At 46.6% G+C, this 21,123-nt stretch overlaps 1 protein-coding gene and 1 pseudogene across 7 annotated transcripts; one reads left to right on the forward strand and one right to left on the reverse strand.

Moving 5' to 3' along the window:
- Positions 1-7,030: 7,030 nt before the first annotated feature.
- On the reverse strand, positions 7,031-20,645 carry LOC147989974 (uncharacterized). Of its 7 annotated transcripts, none has more exons than XM_087546622.1 (8): positions 19,993-20,645; positions 19,837-19,899; positions 19,681-19,743; positions 19,525-19,587; positions 19,363-19,431; positions 19,031-19,288; positions 18,794-18,900; positions 7,036-7,460 (listed from the first exon to the last, which is right to left on the reverse strand). In XM_087546622.1, exons 1-8 carry the CDS (start codon positions 20,470-20,472, stop codon positions 7,259-7,261), a joined length of 1,305 nt encoding a protein of 434 aa, XP_087402748.1. In that variant the 5' UTR covers positions 20,473-20,645; the 3' UTR covers positions 7,036-7,258. The 7 variants fall into 7 exon arrangements, with proteins under 7 accessions (XP_087402754.1, XP_087402748.1, XP_087402766.1 ...); XM_087546624.1 differs by having other exon boundaries at positions 7,037-7,460; positions 19,369-19,431; positions 19,993-20,644; XM_087546643.1 differs by lacking the exon at positions 7,036-7,460 and adding an exon at positions 14,006-14,305 and having other exon boundaries at positions 19,993-20,637.
- LOC147989975 (uncharacterized) lies at positions 8,361-9,816 on the forward strand (annotated as a pseudogene).
- Positions 20,646-21,123: the final 478 nt, after the last annotated feature.

A 21,123-nucleotide genomic window follows, 5' to 3' on the forward strand; every position in this document is an offset into this window, starting at 1 on the left:
GCTAAGATCCCATCAGGTCATCTCATCCCCTACTATGGTGGTGGCTAGACCTATTTATAGAGGCACTGATCCTCTTGCCAAATATCGAGTGGGAAGGGAGCCAATAATGGCGGGCTAATTTGAAGGGGGACAACTAGTACAAGCTATCCTGTCAAAAGTAGTCTTCGCCTGCACAAAGTTCTGGTGGTGACGCTGTTCTGGGCTCCACGATGACCTCCGTCTTGCAGGCCATGGTCTTGGTCTTGTTGCACCGAAATGGCAACCTTTGCCTGAGGCCTCAGTACTCCGCAGTTGCGCTTGCCCCCTTTGCACCAAAGAGGAAACAAGGAAGCTGTGCGCGCTGGCGCCCGCCTGGCACCCGTCTCGTGTCGATCGTCATGGCTCACGTCATGAGAGCCTCGTGAGGTTTGCCTCGCCTTGATATCTCCGCTCCTCGTGAGCCTGCCTGGCTAGGCCACTCCAGAGGAGGTCTTGCGTCGTCCGCCTCGCGAGGCTTGGCCCCTCGCGAGGATCTTGGGCGCTTTGTTGGTGAAGATGGGCCGTACGGCCTGCTGGCTCAGCCACGCGGCGGGCTGCAGGCAGGCAAGTCTGGGGACCCTCATTCCCAGAACGCCGACAGTAGCCCCCGGGACCAAGGTGCACCCGGGCTTGGCTTTGCGGCGAAGCTAAGGGTCAAGTTCGGAGCATCGCGGCCCCAAAAGCCTGCGGCCTCGGTTGACACGTGGCGGTTGATTGGACGTGGGCGTCTCCGCTTCCCCACGTTGTTTCCGCAACTGCTTGACCTGACAAAAGGCTGGCGCGGGCGCCACTTGCCTTCATTGCTTCTTCCTCGCCTCGCTTGAGATTCCCTTCCTTGCTCTTCGCCGCCGCTACCTACAGATCTGCTCCGGCCTCGCTTTGCATCTGCCGCCCATGGCGCCGCGCAAGGTCAAGACTCCCTCGTCCCCGGCTTGGTACGAGCCCGCTCTTGAGACGCCCACTGTCACGGAGAAGAGCCTTGCCTCCGTGCGCCTGCTGACGGCGGGAGAGAGCAACGAGTGGGGGAAGACGGAGCTCTGGCTTGCTTCCGACGAGCCGGAGCCTGAGGGGAGCACCTTCTTCCCCTTCTTTTCGAGCAGCGTTGCCGTCGGGTTGGTTCCTTGTAACACCCACGATGTGGCTATATCTCCCACGTGTCAGAGCACGACTTAGAGGCATAACCGCATAGTAGGCATGTCGCAAGAGGGGTAATCTTTACACATCCCATGTACTGAATAAGAAAGGGATAAAGAGTTGGCTTACAATCGCCACTTCACACAATACATAAATATAGCATTACAACATCCAGATACAAACAAGGTCCGACTACGGAACCAAAATAAAGACAACCCCAAATGCATATGTCCCCGATCGCCCCAACTAGGCTCCACTACTGATCGAAAGGAAAGGAAAACAACACAACGAACACGATCTTCATCGAGCTCCCACTTGAGCTCAGCTGCGTCATCTGCACTGGTATCAACGGCACCTGCAAATGTTTTGGAAGTAATATGTGAGCCACGAGGACTCAGCAATCTCACACCCGCGAGATCAAGACTATTTAAGCTTATGGGTAGGGAAAGGTAGTGAGGTGGAGCTGCAGCAAGCACTAAGCATATATGGTGGCTAACATACGCAAATAAGAGCGAGAAGAGAAGCAAAGCCACGATCGTGAACTAGAAGTGATCAAGAAGTGATCCTGAAACTACTTACGTTCAAGCATAACACCAAAACCATGTTCACTTCTTGGACTCCGCCGGAAAGAGACCATCACGACTACACACGCAGTTGATGCATTTTATTTAAGTTAAGTGTCAAGTTCTCTACAACCGGATATTAACAAATCCCCATCCACCCATAACCACGGGCACGGCTTTCGAAAGTTCAAAACCCTGTAGGGGTGTCCCAACTTAGCCCATCACAAGCTCTCACGGTCAACGAAGGATATTCCTTCTCCCAGGACGACCCGTTCAGGCTCGGAATCCCGGTTACAAGACATTTCGACAATGGTAAAACAAGACCAGTAAAGCCACCCGAATGTGCCGACAAATCCCGATAGGAGCTGCACATATCTCGTTCTCAGGGCACACCGGATGAGCAAGACGTCGGGTTGGCATAGACCCTGGTTGCCCAGGGGGCGCCGGACATCGCTTAGGTTGGACCAACACTTAGAGAAGCACTGGCCCGGGGGGGGGGGGGGGGTTAAAATAAAGATGACCCTCGGGAGCGCGACTCCCAAGGGAAAAGGTAGGTTGTGGTGAGGCAAATGGTAAAACCAAGGTTGGGCCTTGCTGGAGGAGTTTTATTCAAAGCGAACTGTCAAGGGGTCCCCATAACACCCAACCGTGTAAGGAACGCAAAATCAAGGAACATAACACCGGTATGACGAAAACTAGGGCGGCAAGAGTGGAACAAAACACCAGGCATAAGGCCGAGCCTTCCACCCTTTACCAAGTATATAGATGCATTAAATTAAATAAGATATATTGTGATATCCCAACATTTCCATGTTCCAACATGGAACAAACTTCATCTTCACCTGCAACTAGCAACGCTATAAGAGGGGATGAGCAAAGCGGTAACATAGCCAAACAACGGTTTGCTAGGAAAGGTGGGTTAGAGGCTTGTCATGGCAATATGGGAGACATGACATAGCAAGTGGTAGGTACCGCGGCATAGGCATAGCAATAAAGCGAGCAACTAGCAAGCAAAAATATAAGTGATTTCGAGGGTATGGTCATCTTGCCTGAGATCCCGCAAGGAAGAAGAACGAGTCCATGAAGAAGACAAGCGGACGTAGTCGAACGAATCCTCACAAACGCGACGTTAACGGAACTAACCCGAAGAAGCAACACCGGAAAGAAGCAAACAACATAGTAAACAACCACCACATAAACATGGCATGATGCACAACCAAGTATGATGCATGTCCGGTTTAAAGAAGCATGGCATGGCAATATGCAACAAACAACACTACAAATTAAGTGGAGCTCAATATGCAACGAGCTGCATATTGACGGAACATCCACATTCAAGTTATTTAGTTCAATCTCGTTTATGTACCCAACAATATTAAATGTTGTTTAACATGGCAAGGATGAAGCATATGAACACTACCTATCTAGGCAAGTTTAAATGAGGCCGGAACAACAAACAACAAGTCCGGAAACTCCTCATGTGCATATTTTAAGGTTTGGTACTGTTCTTCCCTAAACATAATTTTAGAGTTATCAAACATGCAAAGTGATGCCACCATGTTAAACTAGGAAATTTTTTACCCCATTTACATATAAAGTTTATTAGGTTTGGAGCTACGGTTATTTAGTTATGAATAAAATCATTTTAGCATGTTATTTAAGGAAATTAAAGCAAACATCATTTTAAACATCTCAAACATGGATGAAAGTGGCAAATTATTGATCTACACAAAATTCGAAGCATTTTACATATATAGAACATTTTAAACCGATGCACGGTTTGTGAGGAATGATATGCATGAAGGCTAGGGGGTTTTCTGTAATTATGAAAATCTACGGATAAATCGCTAAAATCGCTGGAACAGGAAAAAACCCATAACGGGCCAAATCTGCTGGACTGGGCCACAACAGGAGCATACAGAGGGCGGGGTGGCTCACCCTGGGCCAAGGCCCGGTCCAGTGGAAGCAGCAGGCCGGCGGGTCTGGCTGGGCCTAGGAGGCGCTGGGCCTAAGCGATCTGATATAGGAGACCCACAGCGAGGCGCTGGACGAGGAGGCGGTCAACGGGGCTGGAGCTCTCTGCTCGATCCCGAGATCACGCACGAAGACACTCCTCGGGCGCTGCAGGAACCAGCAGGCGCGGCGGCTCCAGGGACTTGCACTGGTAGAAAAAGGGCCTGTTGTCCCGGTTCACTAAAGGGTCGATACTAATGCCCTGACCCTTTAGTCCCGGTTCAAACCAGAACCGAGACTAAAGGCCCTTCACGTGGCCGGTCCATCTTTAGTCCTGGTTGGTAACACCAACCGGTACTAAAGGAAATTTTCTGATTTTTTTTTGAAATTTTTTTTGAATTTTTTTTTGAAAATTTTAAATTTTTCAAATTTCTGAATTATTTTAACCTCTAATCTCTAATCACCCCTCATCACTGCTCAATTTAATCTCTAATCACACCTCATCATTCCAAATTATCTAACTTCCCGGACGGTCACCCATCCTCCCACTCCCCCAGCCTGAGCACGCTTAACTTCCAGGTTCTATTCTCCCTCGTTTCCAAGTCTGCACTCGTTGTTTTCCTGACAATAGTAAGATGTCAATCCTATTAACCCTCAGGAGTTTAGCTTGAGCATGAAGACACACATTTCACTGTTTGAGTTTGAAACTATTGTTCTAAAAAACAATAATTTTTTAGTAACACTAATATTTCTTGAATAAGTAGTTTGACCATTGTTTGACCATAGTTTGACCATAGTTTGACCAAATTTGACCAAAATTCAAAAAAACTGAAATAATTATTTAATAACACTAATATTCTTGAATAATTATTTAGTAACATTAATACTTCTTGAATAAGTAGTTTGACCAAAGTTTGACCAGATTTAATGAAAATTAAAAAAACTGAAATTTGAGCATAACTTTTTTTCCTTTTGGAATTTGAGGATTCTACAAATTTGCAAACAGGTTGTTTTTTCTAAAACTGAAAAGGCGGTCCAGGGGGGGGGGGGAGTTTGAAAATGGGACCTTTAGTACCGGTCCGTGCCATGAACCGGTACTAATGCCTCAAAGTCCATTAGTACCGGTTAGTGGCACCAACCGGTACTAATGGTCATCGCACCCTTTAGTCCCGGTTTGTGGCACGAACCGGGACTAAAGGGCCCAGGTGAACCGGGACTAATGCCTTAGCCGCACGAACCGGGATAAATGCACCCATTGGTCCCGGTTCTGGACTGAACCGGGACTAATGGGCTTACCCGGCCTGGACCAAAGCCCCCTTTTCTACTAGTGTTGGCAAGGAGTCCTAATGTTGCTTTAGTAGTTTGTGATAAAATTACGGGAATAATGCAAATAAGAAAAATACTAATTGTTCACCGAGTAGGCTATCTTCCAGAACATCTCGTGCAGATATCTATTTAACCCAATTTCGGTGCCCATTTGAGCTATTTTCGATTTCTTGAATACACCTTGATTTAATATTTGTAATAAACATTGTTGTGCAGTTTGCTTAATGTTCAATAAATTGTGCTATTGGTTCGGTTTTACTAGCTTCAGTTGAGAAGAGATAAACATTATTGTTGTGCAGTTTGCTTACAGTTCAATAAATTGTCCTCCTTCGTTGGGAGTACATGCTTTTAGTTACCAATTAGATGTCTGATCGAAATTAGAAATTTAACACCACAAATTCTGGGTACATTTTCCATTCTTTTTCACTAATGGAACTGCAAATGTGGAAATATTTAGAAAAGGGAAATCAATATTGCTCAACAAATTATACATTTTTAAAATGAATGTCTTGCTGATGGAAAGGCTCGGTGGCCTATATTTTCCACCAACCCAAATTAGTTCACATAATGTGTTTCAGTTGAAAACTTAATGATGCATCCATTTGTGATCGTTTCTTCTGGGTACTGGATTATTGGTATGATGCCTCCACGCATTCTATCAAATTCAGTAGGAATAGAGACGCTAATTAGTTGCAGCTCTTCTTAGACATTGTACTGTACCCCTTCTCATAAATTTGACATGTTGATAGCCAAAAAATTATTTTATCATCAAGGCAGCTAGCAAATTAGAATTCATAAGGTTGATAATAATTGAGGAATTTAGAATACATAAGATTGGTAATAAATTGAGGAATTCACTCAAATTATATTATTTAATATGGATAAGCGGGAAACTGTAATATGATATTGTAGTCATAACATTGAAAACTTAGTAAGTACGTTCTTATGCTAGCCGGTGCAGAAATACAGGTTGATGACTAGTTGATCTAAACAGCAGGAGGGACGCTACAACATCTCCAAGTCACGGCCCAATCTCAAACTCCACCGGCAACACGGAGAAATCACGGTCGCATCTTGGTGGTTGGCACAGAGAAGCTGAGCGCACTTAGTGTAGAAGCTTTGGAGGTTGCACCGGCAAAGGAAAGGACGCCGTAGAAAAGCCGACCGCCGATGTCTAAACTCTAAATGCAGCGTCACTATCCGGGGAGGGAGCGCACTGTCGTTGCGAAACGAGCGATCGAGAGAGAGATGCGAGCGAGAACAATGAACACGAACTGGAGAAAGAGTGGTTTTTCCTCTGTGCAAACCTCGCAGCTTTTCTGTTATCTTTCTCTTTCTCTTATCTTAGTTACATCGAGTGAGAGAGAGTTGTTTTTCCTCTGCGCAAACCTCGCAGCTTTTCTGTTATCTTTCTCTTTCTCTTATCTTAGTTACATTGAGTGAAAACAACTACTAGCTAACCTCCCGGCCTGCTCGCTGTGATCCGGTCAAGTCGCGCCATCCCACGACTCCTCCACACGGTGATATGTGCTGACCGGGAGAGAAACAATGAGAAAGGAGTGCGTGCACTGTGCACGTCTCCACTACGTGCGTGCATGCGGCTGTCGCATCAGGCCCATGCACACCTTATTACAACAGAAAAGTATAGCATCCTACGCTGCGTGACGATGAGCTTATAGCAGGCTAACACGCACTCGGAGACTCTGAAGGGGCATACGTCGCCGTCGCCACGGAAGCGATCAATGACGGTCGTGGTCGTGCTCGTGCAGTGGTTGTTACTGGGTGAAGGGCAGCGGCCCATGTGGGTAAGGAGCTCAGCTCAGCTTAAAAAAGAAAATAAAAGACTCGAGAGGTAGTACCATCCTTTCCAAAGAAAATACAAAACCGGAGCTTAACATTTGACTAGGGTCGCACAATGACTACCATAGAGTACAATAGCATTCCAGGATTCCCGCAAAATAATAATTAGCATTCCAGTTCCAGGAACGAATTTAAAGATTAACATCATTGTGTTCATACCAACAATATGGATTTATAATACTCAACAAGTACAAATTTGAGTCCTCGCGGTGTCATGCGTCTGAAGATCAGAACTATGTCCATAAATCTGTGATACAAATGTGTAATAAGGAGCAGAAGGCACAAGAATTAGATTTGCACAAGAATAATCTATTAATCTTACAAGTGCAGATTCTATTCAAGTATGCTTCCAGAATGCTTGGCATAAAATGTTCTTGAATGGATATGAAATCAGGCTTAGGTCATCAGACATCAGTTTTCTTCTTCTTCATTGGCACAAACTGTCGAGCCCATAGATGTTTTCCCCTGGTCATGAACTTGACTCTCATATTCCCGTCTAGAACACGGAAGAGTGTCATCTGTGAGTAAAATGTAACGTGCGCGTACAATGGTGGCCTACTTTCGATTGGCTCCTCTACACTTATTTCTTCAATATCTCCATAGTGCCTGTGACATGGAAGAAATTTTTGAAACAAAATTAGAAACTGCATATATAGGCAAAACTAATGAAATGAATTAAATCTACTGAATTTTCTCCTGAAATTCATTTTGTGTTCCTTATTATATCCTTTCATGTCTTTTATGTCAATTATATGTATTATCAAATTTATCACTTTAACTAGTAGATTTCAGATTTTGCGCCTTCACAGATTGAGAGGTTGGAGTGTATTTCTTCACACCTCCCTTTATGTGGACATCACAACGGTTTTTCTGGCGCCTAGCAAAGAAGATAGCAGCAACCTGTTGAGCATTTTGCAATCTTCGATGAGGTTATCAGTCATGTTTCCAGTGTGCTGCAAAAGCTCTTAGTGCCAACTACCCTTGTTCGTCCATCGATCTCAACAGCATCCTTCTTGATTGTTGGGATGTTTGCACTCAATTCCAACTGCCACACTTAGGTCTTCCTCTCTCAGCGAATCATTTGAAAAGCGTGTACAAGATCACGTGCAAGCGTATTAATTAACTTGCATGGCATGGCAAAGAAAAACACATTGGTTATCAGTCCTTAATTCACAAACTATGATGTTGGTCATGGCTTTCATGGAAGACCCGGATAGGGCATACGGTTGGGACCCCCTTGTGACGCCATTGATATGGACCTCTTCTGTGATGTCACCACGACGACTATTGTGTTAAACCCGGTCATTGCATGTACGTAGTTTTCTGTATATTGTTGTAACTACTTCCTAGCTTTGAGGATCACAACCACTCTCCACGTTGGCCCTGCGTGCCGTGTATCATGGGAGACGTTGGGTGACCGCGGCTATTTGTATCTCTGTAACTCTTGCCATAATCAATATGACAGAACTGTGAGCACTTTCTCCCTTTAGTTTGGTATCAGTCGCCATGGCCTTCGAGGACATCTTCGGCGAGCCCCCATCTCCGGCCATCCCCTCGTCCTCCCCCGGGACCTCTCCTTCCCTTTCCCAGAGCACCACTGCTGCCCTCTCCTCCGACCTCGCCCCAGTCCTCCTGTCTGCACCCGCTCCCCCTGCCGTACCACCGGCCGACTCCCTCCTCATCTCCTTCCACAATGATCATATCTCCAGCCACATAAAATTCAAACTAGATCCGGCCGAGAACAACTACATCAAGTGGCGAACTTTCCTCTACTGCGTTCTCATGCAGTATCGCGTGCAAGATCACGTGGATCGCCCGCCTCCTCCCAACCTTGGTGCGGCCTGGCTCGCGGTCGATCATCGCTTCACCCTTTGGCTCTACTTCACCCTGGCTGGCTCCATTCTCGAGCTCGTCATGGGCGGCGCCGTCAACGCGTTCACCGCGTGGCGCTGTATCCGAGACTACTTCCTGACGAACGAAGGCGCCCAGTACCTCGACCTGACGCGCCAGTTCCGGAACCTGAAACAAGGAGACCTCTCCGTCTCTGACTATGCTTGCCGTCTCAAGGCCCTCGCGGACGGCCTCGCGGACACGGGTCACGCGGTCAAGGATCACGACCTCACCATGCAGCTCCTCCATGCTTGGATGTCCGCTTCGACACCATCTGCACCATCCTCGGCGATACGGTGCCTCTGCCGCCGTTCCACGTCGCTCGCTCCCGCCTGTATCTTCCCGAGTACAACATCAACCTCCGGGCGAAGGCCCGATCTGCTGCTCTCACCATCTCCGGCGGCCTCCACTCCAACAACGACCATGGTGACCACGGCGATCGCGCCGACCGCAAGGCTCGCGCCCCCCATCGGGCCATGGCTCTAGTGGCAACCGTGGCGGCGATGACCGCGGGCATGGACGCGGCCGCACTGGCGGCCGTGGGCGCGGCTGATCCGACCCGGGTGGTAGCAGGTCTGCTCCGCCTCAGCCGTCCCCTTGGACCGGGTACTTCGCTCCGTACGGCATGGCCCTCCCCGCCCCTCGCTCCGGGTGGGTTCCTCCCAATGCTGCCGGTGTGCTCGGCCCTTGTCCCGGCATTCACTCTCAAGCGTATCCACTAATGCTGTCCGGGCCGTCGCCGCCGCCTCTGTCTACACCACCGTTCCAGACCGGCCCGCCTTCCTGGGATCACGTCGCCCTGTTCCAGCACGCCTACAGCCAGCAGAGTCTTCCTCACCACAGAGCTGACGGGATCCTCGACTCCGGCGTGGCCACACACGTCACCGGCAACCCTGGTAACCTCTCTACGTTTCGTTCTTTTCCAAAGCATAATTCATCTAGCATTACCGTCGGTAATGGTGATCGTCTCCCTATCATTGGCATGGGTTCTACCACCCTTCCTCCTTCTAACCTTTCCCTCGCCGATGTTCTTGTCTGCCCTCATATTGTCAAAGATCTTATCTTTCTTTGAAAGTTATCTATTGACAATAATGTTTCCGTTGAATTTAATCCTTCTGGTTTCTCTGCGAAGGCACTTCCAACCCGGAATGCTCTTCTGAAGTCCAGTAGCGCTGGTCCTCTCTACACGTTCTATGGAAATAAGTCTATCGATGGCGCTGCTTTCTTCACCACTCCAGGCGACTTGTGGCACCAGCACCTCAACCATCCGGGCAAACCTTCACTTGCCTCTATCTCCAAGGATTTTTTTCTAGATTGTAATAACACTGCCCGCTCTCCTTGTATGGCATGTCAATTAGGACGGCGGCCCTGTTTATCTTTTTCATCTTCCCACAATTGTACTAGTGCACCTTTTCAACTTATTCATTATGATTTGTGGACCTCCCCGGTTGTAAGTTTCTCTGGTTATCAATACTATCTCATAATTCTCGATGATTACTCCCATTACTCTTGGTCCTTCCCCTTGCGCCACAAGTCCGACACCTCTTCTACCTTACAACGCTTCTTCACCTATATCCTCACCCAATTTCATACTCTCATCAAATGTATGCAGTGTGACAATGGCGGGGACTTCATCAACACTTCTCTCCGCGACTTTTTCTCTACCAACGGTATCATATATCGTCTCTCTTGCCCTCACACTTCTCCGCAAAACGGCAAGGCTGAGCGCATGCTTCCCACCACCAACGACGTCATACGCACCCTTCTCATTCACGCAAACTTACCACCTCCCTTTTGGGTCGAGGCTCTACACACTGGCACACACCTGCTCAATCGCCGCCCCTCCAACAAGACCACCCCGTACACCCCATTTTTCCTCCTCATTGGCGTGCATCCTCGTTATGACCACCTCCGTGTGTTTGGTTTTTATGTTTCCCCTATCTCTATGCCACCAGCCCTCACAAATTAGCCCCTCGCTCTATGCGTTGTGTTTTCCTTGGCTACCCATTAGAGCACAAAGGGTACCGCTGCTTCGATCTACACTCCCGTCGCGTTATCGTTTCTCGACACATTTTTGACGAGACTGTTTTTCCATACACACCCCGGTCACAGGCGCAACTACCGCGCCAGATCCCGCCCCTCCCACTCACCTACGCACGATCCCCTCTGGAATCCACGCCCACCAACCAACATCAGATGCCTGCAGCCCTACATGATCCGCCTCGCAATCTGCTCCGCCGCCAACCTCTTCCCACGCATCCGCCTGTCTCCCCACCGAGCCGACTGGGCCGACCCACCCACCTCCCGCATGCCACGCGCCCTCCCCGGGTTCAACCTCGCCAGATTCGCCCGACCCACCTGATCCTGCTCCCCTCGGTTCGCCCACGACTGCTCCCCTTGAATCCCCCGCGCCTGCTCACCTCGGATCTACCGCCCACCCCGCCAAGCGACCCACCAAATCTTCCTCGCCCTCCGTGCCAGCCACGCCTAGTCCTCCACATTGTCATGTAGTCCATGTTGCTCCACCTGTTAATTCACATAAAATGACAACCCGAGCCAAGAGGGGCTTCGCTCAACCACGCCGTTTATTTTTCCTCGCGGCCACCCCTGCCATTTCTCCTCTTCCCTCCTCTTACAAAACTGCTCTCAAAGATCACCACTGGCATGACGCAATGCTTGACGAATTTAATGCTTTGCTAACGAACAATACTTGGGTTTGGTTCCTCGTCCTGCATGTGTTAGTGTGGTCACTGGGAAGTGGATTTTCTGTCACAAATTTCACTCCGAACTGCAGCCTTTTGAAATGCAACTTGGCTTGGGGTCCGCAAAAGAAAAGACATTGCACTATCCATTTTAAAATTTCTATGCATAGGAACCTAACCATGGAGAGAGAATTATTTTAGTACGATTTATGGATCAACAACATTAAGATAAATTTTGGTCTCTTTGTGGAACACATCATTGATTATTTTTTCTGCTTTGGGTCAATTTGCAAGACACTCAAGCGATGACAACAAGAATTAGACTGTTTGAAACCTTACTGCTTCGGTAGAGTAGTCGACATCATTGGAATATTCCGCTCGACTCGACTCTACAAAGTGTTTAGTTAATGAAGCCAGATTTTTGGAAAATAGATTGTCGTCTAAGAGAAAGAAACATTCTTGGCTTATCTTGCAAGAAAGGGTATGGATAGCTAATAGATTACAATTTTGCAAAAGGGCCCTAGAAATTTTAGGTTCATGAGGCAGATTTACAATGCGATAAAAGTGTTGTTTGGGCTTATTGATGTTAACACCGGTGAATGGGGTTACTTCAACTCAGCAAAAGATTGGTGATATTATGTGATCAAGATCAACGGAAACACGAGGAGGTGGGTCTATTCCCTCCTCTGTACTATCAGATTCGAGTTGTAAAGAGTTGCACTAGATACCTTTTCCAAGAGCCAAACTAGTGTCAGCGTCTCTTACTTAATCTCTCGTCAATTTCCACAAACTCTCTAAATTCCCACACATAGTTCGCTGTAGATACAAGATACCAAACAGAGCACTAGGAAATAAAATGACACAACATTTTCTATTACCCTAACCCCCTCGTCTAAACTCACATCCCCTTCGCCAAAGTTGCCAACACACTATGAAAAAAACACATGCCATTATGGACCACATGGGGAGTGGAGTTTGGTCACAACTTAATGCTTTTACCTTTTCATACCAAATTATATGAAAGCTCTACTTTTCCAAATTTACTATTAATTATGCATCACATACCTTATGTGTAAACTGTTCAATGTTCCCGCATCACACCATCCGAGGCGACATGGTAGGTGACCATTCGGGCCCACCAAACACTTTTCACTACAACTCTCTGATCCTCGCCGAGTGGCAGCCAGAGAGCTCACGAAGCTCGAGGTGGTGTCATCGAGACGCTCTTCATGTGCACCTCATTTCAATAGCGAGTGGCGCACCTACATTTGACTCGATAATGTGGCAATTCACTTTGAAAGTTTGGATGGAGCACCATCTCCCTCCTCTCTGCTGCTAGCTAGTAGTGTGTGTAAGTATGCACCCTACGTCGATGTTGAATTTTGGTGCTTTGGACCAGGATGGTAGTCTAGATCTAAGACGGTTTTTGTAGCAAACTAGTGGTCCGCACTTGGAGATCTACTGGTCGACATTGGGTCTCATGGTTGCGAACGTTTAGTTGCTTCCTTATTTTTTTTGTGAAGGCGTGGGGTTTGAAAGCCGGGTGACAGCCCTAGATGATGGTCACTGTAGTGTTCTGACGGTGAATCTTGCAATGTGGAGTGCTAGTTGGCTGCTAAGGCAATATAGTGCTTTTCTTGACGATTGGTCATTGTTTGTGGGGCATCTATGATGCCTAGATTTGGGTGTCATGTTGACCAGCAGTTCCCTTCTCTCCTTTTCAGGGTGTAGCGATAGGCCTTTAGATGGATTGGTGTCGCGGTGCCATGAAGATAGCTTTTCTTGACAGTGGTAAGTGCCGATAACAACGATGTTCTTGGACATCAATGTCTTCCCCAGAGGCCTCATTGAGGTTACATGCTCATCTTCCTCAATTTTCAGGTGAAAATCATTAACCCGGATTGTCGGAGCAGCTCTATAGCCTCGTTACATTGTTGGAGGCGTCGACCTTCGAACTTTTGCTCCTAATCTATGGGTCTATGCATGGTTGTGAGGCAGTCAGTGGTAGTTGTGATCACAATGTGGACTTTGCTTTGGTGTTTGCAAAACAACCCATTGTTTTTCTCCTCCTTTATATTTTGTCACCATTCCTCACCGTATGCTCTGGGAGAGATTCTTTACACGCCGATGGTATAACACCCATAGAGCCAAGGCAAGAGTGCAGGGGCTCCTCTTTGACGATGGGGACAAATGAGTATGTGGTGTTATTTAGCCTTCTTTGAAATAGAGGTGGGCCTATATTGCTTTCCCACACACACACACACCAAGTTCTTGAGAGTGATTTGTTCAAGGTTGAGCTCCATAGTACCTTCTATCTATCTCGTTCGTACCAGATTCCCTTCCCTCGATATCTCAACCATGACCTGTGATTCATTGTGATTAGCAGCAGCACCTCTGTCACATATGTTGTCTCCCTGCATTCTCTCTCTCCCCTCTCTTAAGAAACTTTAATATTGTCTCTTATTCCTTCCCTTTTCTCTCTCTAGTCTTCTCCTCTATCTCTCCTTTGTTCTCTCTCAGAGCCTCCTCCCATTTCTCATCTATCTATTTTTTTAGAGAAAATGCAATTTCCCGACTTTATAGATAAAGCCAAAGGAGATTCACAACACCGATTACAACCATTAAAGAAGTCTCACAAGTTGTCGAACAACCAACAACCAACAAATCCCACATGAACAATAAAAAAATGACACATAGGCCAACAACCAGGTACCAAAAGAAAACTAGTAAATGATGATCGGATGTCCACTAAGCTAGAGCCTGCACCCTTGGTGATAGCGAGTTCGATGTAGCCCTGAAGCGAGAGCTGAGTAGGTCCGTGGTGTCGATGTCATAGCTCTTAACCAGGGGCCTCCACTACTGCATTAGTGTAATGGATTGGAAAATAACATTAGCTGGTTTCGACGGGAACACATGCTCGATGGTAAACTTATTACGAGTAGTCCAAAGAGCCCAACTGACAGCAGCAAACCCAAACTAGAATTTGCATCTCAAAGGGTCAGATAATGCACTAAAAAGCGGCAGTAATTGAGCAAAAACCGGTCGGAGCCTAGCTAACCCAGCCACGACCGAGTACAACTTCACAGGAGAATGCCAAAGTCACATGAAAACATAATATGGTCAGAATCTTCTTGCCTAGAGCATAAATAACAAGTAGAATCAGCGTGAGCATTATGCTTCCTAATTTGATCAACAACACGAAGCTTCCCATGGATGTCTTGCCAAAGGAAGTTCTTAATTTTCAGTGGAACACGAGCCCTCCGGACACCCATGAACTTAGAAGAACAGGACCTAGCAATAAGACTATGGTGAAGCGATTTGACCGAAAAAATCCCGAGGGGAATGAGGCTAGACCACCGAGTCCAGAATCTCCGAGAGTGTGAGGAAAGTGGCATCAAGCTTATGCCATTGTTCCAACTCTACAGGAGATAGGGAGCAGCTAAAGGCTAAATTCCAACCAGAATTGGTAAGATCAAAGATAGTAATATCAAGATTACCACAAAAAGAGAAAATGACCAGGAAAGAAGAGCAAAGATGGTGGCATGTGCCACCAATCAGGCCAAAAGTGACTGGATTTCCCATCTTTAATAATAAACTTCACATAAGATCGGCAAACATCTTTCACCTTATTCAAAGCTGCCAAAATTGAGATCCATTATCATGTGAAGCCAGCAGATCACTAGTGGAAGGAAATATTGTGCTTTAAGAATATCAAACCAAAAGGTCCTAGTGGAAGGAAGAAGAATGCACCACCACCATTTGACAATTAAGGAACAATTCATAATCGATGTGTTAATAATGCCCAGGCCATCGTGGCTTTTAGGCTGGCAAATGATTTTCCACTTGACTAACTGATCCTTCTTTTTATTGTCAGCCAAATTCTAGCAAAATCTGCTATGATGCTTATAAAGACCAGTGTGGGTACCCTTAGGTAGCCTATAAAAACCCATAAAGAACATAGGGAGAGAGGGAAGAGAAGAGTTGGTGATGAGAACTTCTCCAGCAACTGTATTATATCTACCACAACACGACATAACCCTGTTGCCCACCTTAAGAACAATGGGGGCAATGTATTTTGTACACACTTTAGAAGACGAGGGGGAGCGTGAGCAGAAACCTGGCCCTCATCTCAAACATTGATCTGAAAGGCTTTACTTTTGGGGTATACCTTGGTGAAACCACGCGGACCCAATCTGGCGCACTACACCAATTCCTCGTATGAACTAGGCTAATCTAGCCAAAGAATCTTCATCCACACAAATAGGTTTTCCAATGAGCTCACCAAATTCCATCAAACACGCCTTGTTACGCATGATCGAATGAACATCATTTAACAAAACACAGTTATCCACGAAGTTGCCAAAGCATCGATCATCGTCCCAACCTTTTTGACAAAAAATACAAGCTGGTTCATTGGAAGCGTAAAACTAGTGCCCTTAGATAACATCTTTAAACTTTCCCGAGACTGGGAAAGCAATCCCAAATTCTGACTGTGAAATCTACTGTAACTACCAGTCCTAACCATCCGGACCCCATTCGCTTAGCTCATCCGCAATCGTTTGCAGGGTCACATAGCAGATTGGACCGAGATGATAGCAACGTAGGATGTTTGAGGCGCAACCACAACCATGTCCAAACCACCATACAAACCAAAAACGCACAACCTGTCTTGCCTAGTCTATATTGCTTAATTGAAGGAGGTTTGGAGCGATTAGTACAACCCACTGTGAGGTGGCCTTCGACACAGTAAATCAGATAGAAAAAGAGGAAACATACAACGGGATTCAGAGTGACCCGGCCTATGGCATGCAAAGCATGTGAGAGAAGGACGACCCGAGCTATTACCAGAGCCACCCACCAGTGGAGCAGATCCAGAGATTGGTAGGGGCGGGTGAGGATTCCATCACTAGATCCATCAGAATTGTCATTCGACCAAAAATTATTGAACTTCTTTGGCCGATTGTTAGGAGGCGTTGTGGAAGCCACCAAGACAGGGTTTGGGACGAAACTGCCCTTGGAACCCATAAACACTAGAAGGAGGAGCAAGCAGAGCAGCATCCGCACTCGACCGAGGAGCAACAGCATGGGGGAGGGGGCACGGCGCCCGATGCTGCCGCCTCCCAGTTATCTAGGGCAGACGAATCTGAGCCCGCCCATTGAGATGGGATGGGGGAAGCAGAGGAGCGAGTTGCCGCCATCTTTTCCTCCTGATGTGCCCACTACTCCTTGTACCACTCTTATTCCCAAAACCAAACCGGCGGTGTGCCCCACGCCTCCCGCTCCTTGGTAGCACGCTCGCGAGCCTCCTGCCCATGCTGCAACTTAGCCCTCAACTCAGCCTCAGGCGCCACGGAGTCCACAAGTGGCCTCACCAAATCCATCAAGTTCCCTCTTGTTGTTGGTGTTGTGGTCCCCCAACTAGCCCATCTTCAGCACCTTGGCGAAGGAGCGGGTCAGAGGTGGGGGTGGAACGATTCAGATGGAGCGAGGAAGGAGGTGACCAGATCTAATCTTGCAAATCTTAGCGCAGGAAACAGAAAACCCTAGGATTAGGACGACACAACCTCGAAGGGGCCACATATACCCACAACATGGGCCAACAAGATTAGGTGGGCCAACTGGCTGCTCTGGGCCACTCACGGGAGAAATAAGTCGAAGCCCAAAAGGGAGAGGGGGGAAAGAATAGCCGAAGCGGTATCCAACCCTTGGACAGGGCCACCACCCTGTGCAGAGCCCACCAAGCTCATAGACGAGCCCACCATCTCACAAGCTGATGACCGGATTAGGGTTCCGTCCCATAAGTAGAAGAAGCAGAGACGGGCGCAAAAGGCGTCGCTGGCCCCCTATCCCGCATCGACATTACCAACGAGATCATACCCACACTAGGATCCAACGAGACGAAGCACACATGTGAAACCGGGTTAGAGCCAAGCAAACCAAGGGAAGGAGTAGGATGAAGTAACCTACGAGCGCGGAGAGATCTGGGCGTCACAACCACCCAACCTCGACCCCCCCCCCCCGAGACGAAGAGCTACGAGCACTGAGTGGCCACCAGGTACGAACTTGCAGAGTCAGACCCCAGCGCCCCCAGGTCACGCAGTGCCGTCACACTATCACCATGGGAGAAGGCGAGGGGGAGCTACCAACACTCAAAACATCGTCGACATCCAGATCCAGTGCCCAGAAGTGATTGGTGAGAGACCGCACTAGAGAACAGAGATCGAGGGAGGGGGCAGGGAGGGCGGAAGGAACTGGTGAAGAAGGGGATGAGGACGAGCCACATGGAGATCCCGGAGCGGGGAGGCAGGGCAAACAAGAGAAGGGGAGGGGGCGGGTCACCGGAGAAGGGAAAGAGAGGGGCGTCGGGCGAGGGGGAGCAAGAGAGGGAGCCATCCTCACACACCACAACTCCACGCTTGACCTCTCTCCTCTATCTCTCACATCTTCTTCTTCTTCTCTCTCCCCCATTTCTGCTCTCTCACAACCTCTATCTCTACTGCTCACATGCTGAGAGGGGATGGCGCATTCTCTCTCTTTCCATTTCACCTATGTTCTTTCTCACACACACAGCCTAGTCCCATTTCACCTTTGTTCTCCCTTCCTCACACACACACATCGTAGTCCCATTTCATCTCCTCTCTCTCTCTATCTCTCATTTTCTTGTACTTCTTCGCTTTCTCTCTCTCCTCCCCATGCCTGCTCTCTCACATCCTCTCTCTCTCTATTGCGCACACACCATGAAGCATGAATCTTGCATGGAGCATCTGCTTGTGTTGTGTGGGGCAGCTCATCACGTGAGAATGGTGACAGAAGATGCCAAATAGGGGCTTGGTCCACGCCTGGTAATGACGCAAGAACGGTCAGACGTAGGCTCGCGGTGCTCCCAGCTGCAATGATCATGATGTCAAATAGACGGTCATGATAGCAGGTACCTTGGAGCTTGACCTACAATTCAACTTTCCACAAGTTCCTCCTTTATCTTCACTTTGGTGAGTACTTCGACGTCTCCAAGCTCCGCATTTTTTGTTTCACATTTGTTAGCTTGCTCTTGTTTGCTGCCCTATAAGTTGTTTCCTCGGCACTTTGTATCTTTACTATAGCCGTTTGGAAAATTAGTAATTTAAAGTCGGACTCAACGAGCCTATTGTCTAAAAAGTATTTGTATGCATCACATCAAATTCTCGGGGTGAGTATATGAATGAGTGCATATGTTAGAAATTTGGTTCACTAATTTCCCGCTGACTCCTATATTACACTCCTTATTACCTGCAATCAATAACCATACCACTCCCCTAACAAATAATGGTGAATTTACATATGTAATAAAACCTGAAATGATAGGCATACCTCATAAAAAATTCGTGTAGTTCATCCTTGGTCAGTGGATAGCCATTAGAAAATGTCATGAACAAAGTTCTCTCATCAGGTGGAACATCAGATAGGCGTTGCGTGATCTGCAGAGAAATATATTATTATTTTCTCTTCAAGCTATGAACTGCACTAGATATTTGGATGAAACCTATCGAGTCTTATTGGAATATAAACGAATGAACATGCAAAGAATGATCAGGGACGATGAGTTACTGCATCATTATGGTTCTCTCTTAAGCTCAACTTATCCAGCAATGTGACCAAATGGGAGGTTGGCTGATAATCATATACTTCGTCCTCTGTATCATGGTGGAGCATACGACTCGTTTGAGGATGGATATTTCTTGAACTTGAGACTTCTCCATGGCACATTTGACTTGTTTGAACACGGATATTTCTAGAACTTGTGCCTTCTCCATGATGCTTCGGATTGTTAGCATACAAAGCCTTGATCTTGGTAAGAAGGTGTTTCTGCATATAGATGATTTTGGTGAATCAAAAGGAGTAGAAAATACTTCACAAATTATTAACAGATCTTTCATTACTCTCACCGAGCTATTAGGAATCTGTTCATGCGATGATTCTCCATTGGCCTCTTGGTATAGATCTGTCATCTGCATAGATGATAAAGCAAATCACAAAAGGGTAAAACCTTGTACTAGTAACAGATCTGATCTTAAATAACTAAATATGAACACTAGTCTTACTGAGATATTAGGAATCTGTTCATGCGATGATTCTCCATAGGCCTCTTGGTATAGATTTGTCATCTGCATAGATGATAAAGCAAATCACAAAAGGGTAAAACCTTGTACTAGTAACAGATCTGATCTTGAATAACTAAATATGAACACTGGTCTTACTGAGATATTAGGAATCTGTTCATGCGATGATTCTCCATAGGCCTCTTGGTATAGATCTGTCATCTGCATAGATGATAAAGCAAATCACAAAAGGGTAAAACCTTGTACTAGTAACAGATCTGATCTTGAATAACTAAATATGAACACTTGTCTTACTGAGATATTAGGAATTTGTTCATGCGATGATTCTCCATAGGCCTCTTGGTATAGATCCGTCATCTGCATAGATGATAAAGAAAATCACGAAAAGATAAAACCTTCTACTACTAACAGATCAGATCTTGCGTAACTAAATATTAACCCCAGTCTTACCGAGCTTGCAGCAGGAACCCGATCAGTCCTGGACTGTCCATAGGCTTCTTGGCGCAGGTATGCCATCTGATTACGGACAAAATTCATCTCTATCCTTTCTCGAAGATCTTCTAAGGCCTCATAACAGATAGTATTGAGGTAGAGAGAAATTCCTTCAATAGCTTGGTTCTGAAAGTCACTTCTTGGTATAGATCTGGCCTCTGAACCACCGAACGCAAAATGGAGAACTTCCAGAAAACGTTTTGCAGAAGAAACAATTGCGCGAAAATGGTTGTCACCAAGAGAGTATATGTGCTGAAGGTAACCAACTTGGCCATTCCCTTGTTGGAGCCACAACCAAAAGGCAATTATCTCCATGGAAAGGGAAGACTCAACTTGAAGACCAAGGACCAAACGAAAGAACAACACTCGAAGTAGCATATTGGAAGAATTTGAAGCATTATTCAGTGGATCTGGTGCCATGGAAGGTGTGGCAAGCATACAGGAGTGTATAGAAGAGTTGCTAGTTTTGAATCAACAAAGACATACGGGGAAGAAGAAGGTAGTAAGACTAAGGTATGCGGGCTTGCTTATCATTTAAGTAAATCCAGAAGGTTCAAGCGGATGTTGATTGACAAATTAATGCCTCCCAAAGTATGAGTAGAGGATAGGCAGAGGCGACAAAAAAAGCAAACTGTTGATAGTCTATACTCATTAATGGCAGCCCCATTATAACCATACTTGCCAAATAACTGCTGATTTTCTATTTTTGCATGGGTCACCTTTTTGGTAATCTCTACTGTACAAAATCACCAACTATATCACGAGACATATAAAAAATATATGGAAATATTCATTATTTAATGCTATTTAAAGCGCTTCTATGTATATACTTACATATACATAGAACTGAAAAAAGACGCATGCAGTTTGCACTCTGTGAAAAGCTACCCACTTTATGTTGGCAAATAATATATGACCATTAGTTACCGGATCCCTGAGCTAATGCCTCATCTTTAGACTTTGTTGTTCCATAATTCCTTCTTCTCACAACCATCAATCTCATCTAATCGCCTAGATGTTTTTCACCATCTGCGAAGATGGAGAAGACTAATGGAAACACTCGCTGATTAGCTGCACAATGGCACGGTG

Source organism: Triticum urartu, chromosome 1A (assembly GCF_056163025.1).
Source record: "Triticum urartu cultivar PI428250 chromosome 1A, HENAU_Tu73, whole genome shotgun sequence".
Taxonomy (NCBI): domain Eukaryota; kingdom Viridiplantae; phylum Streptophyta; class Magnoliopsida; order Poales; family Poaceae; genus Triticum; species Triticum urartu.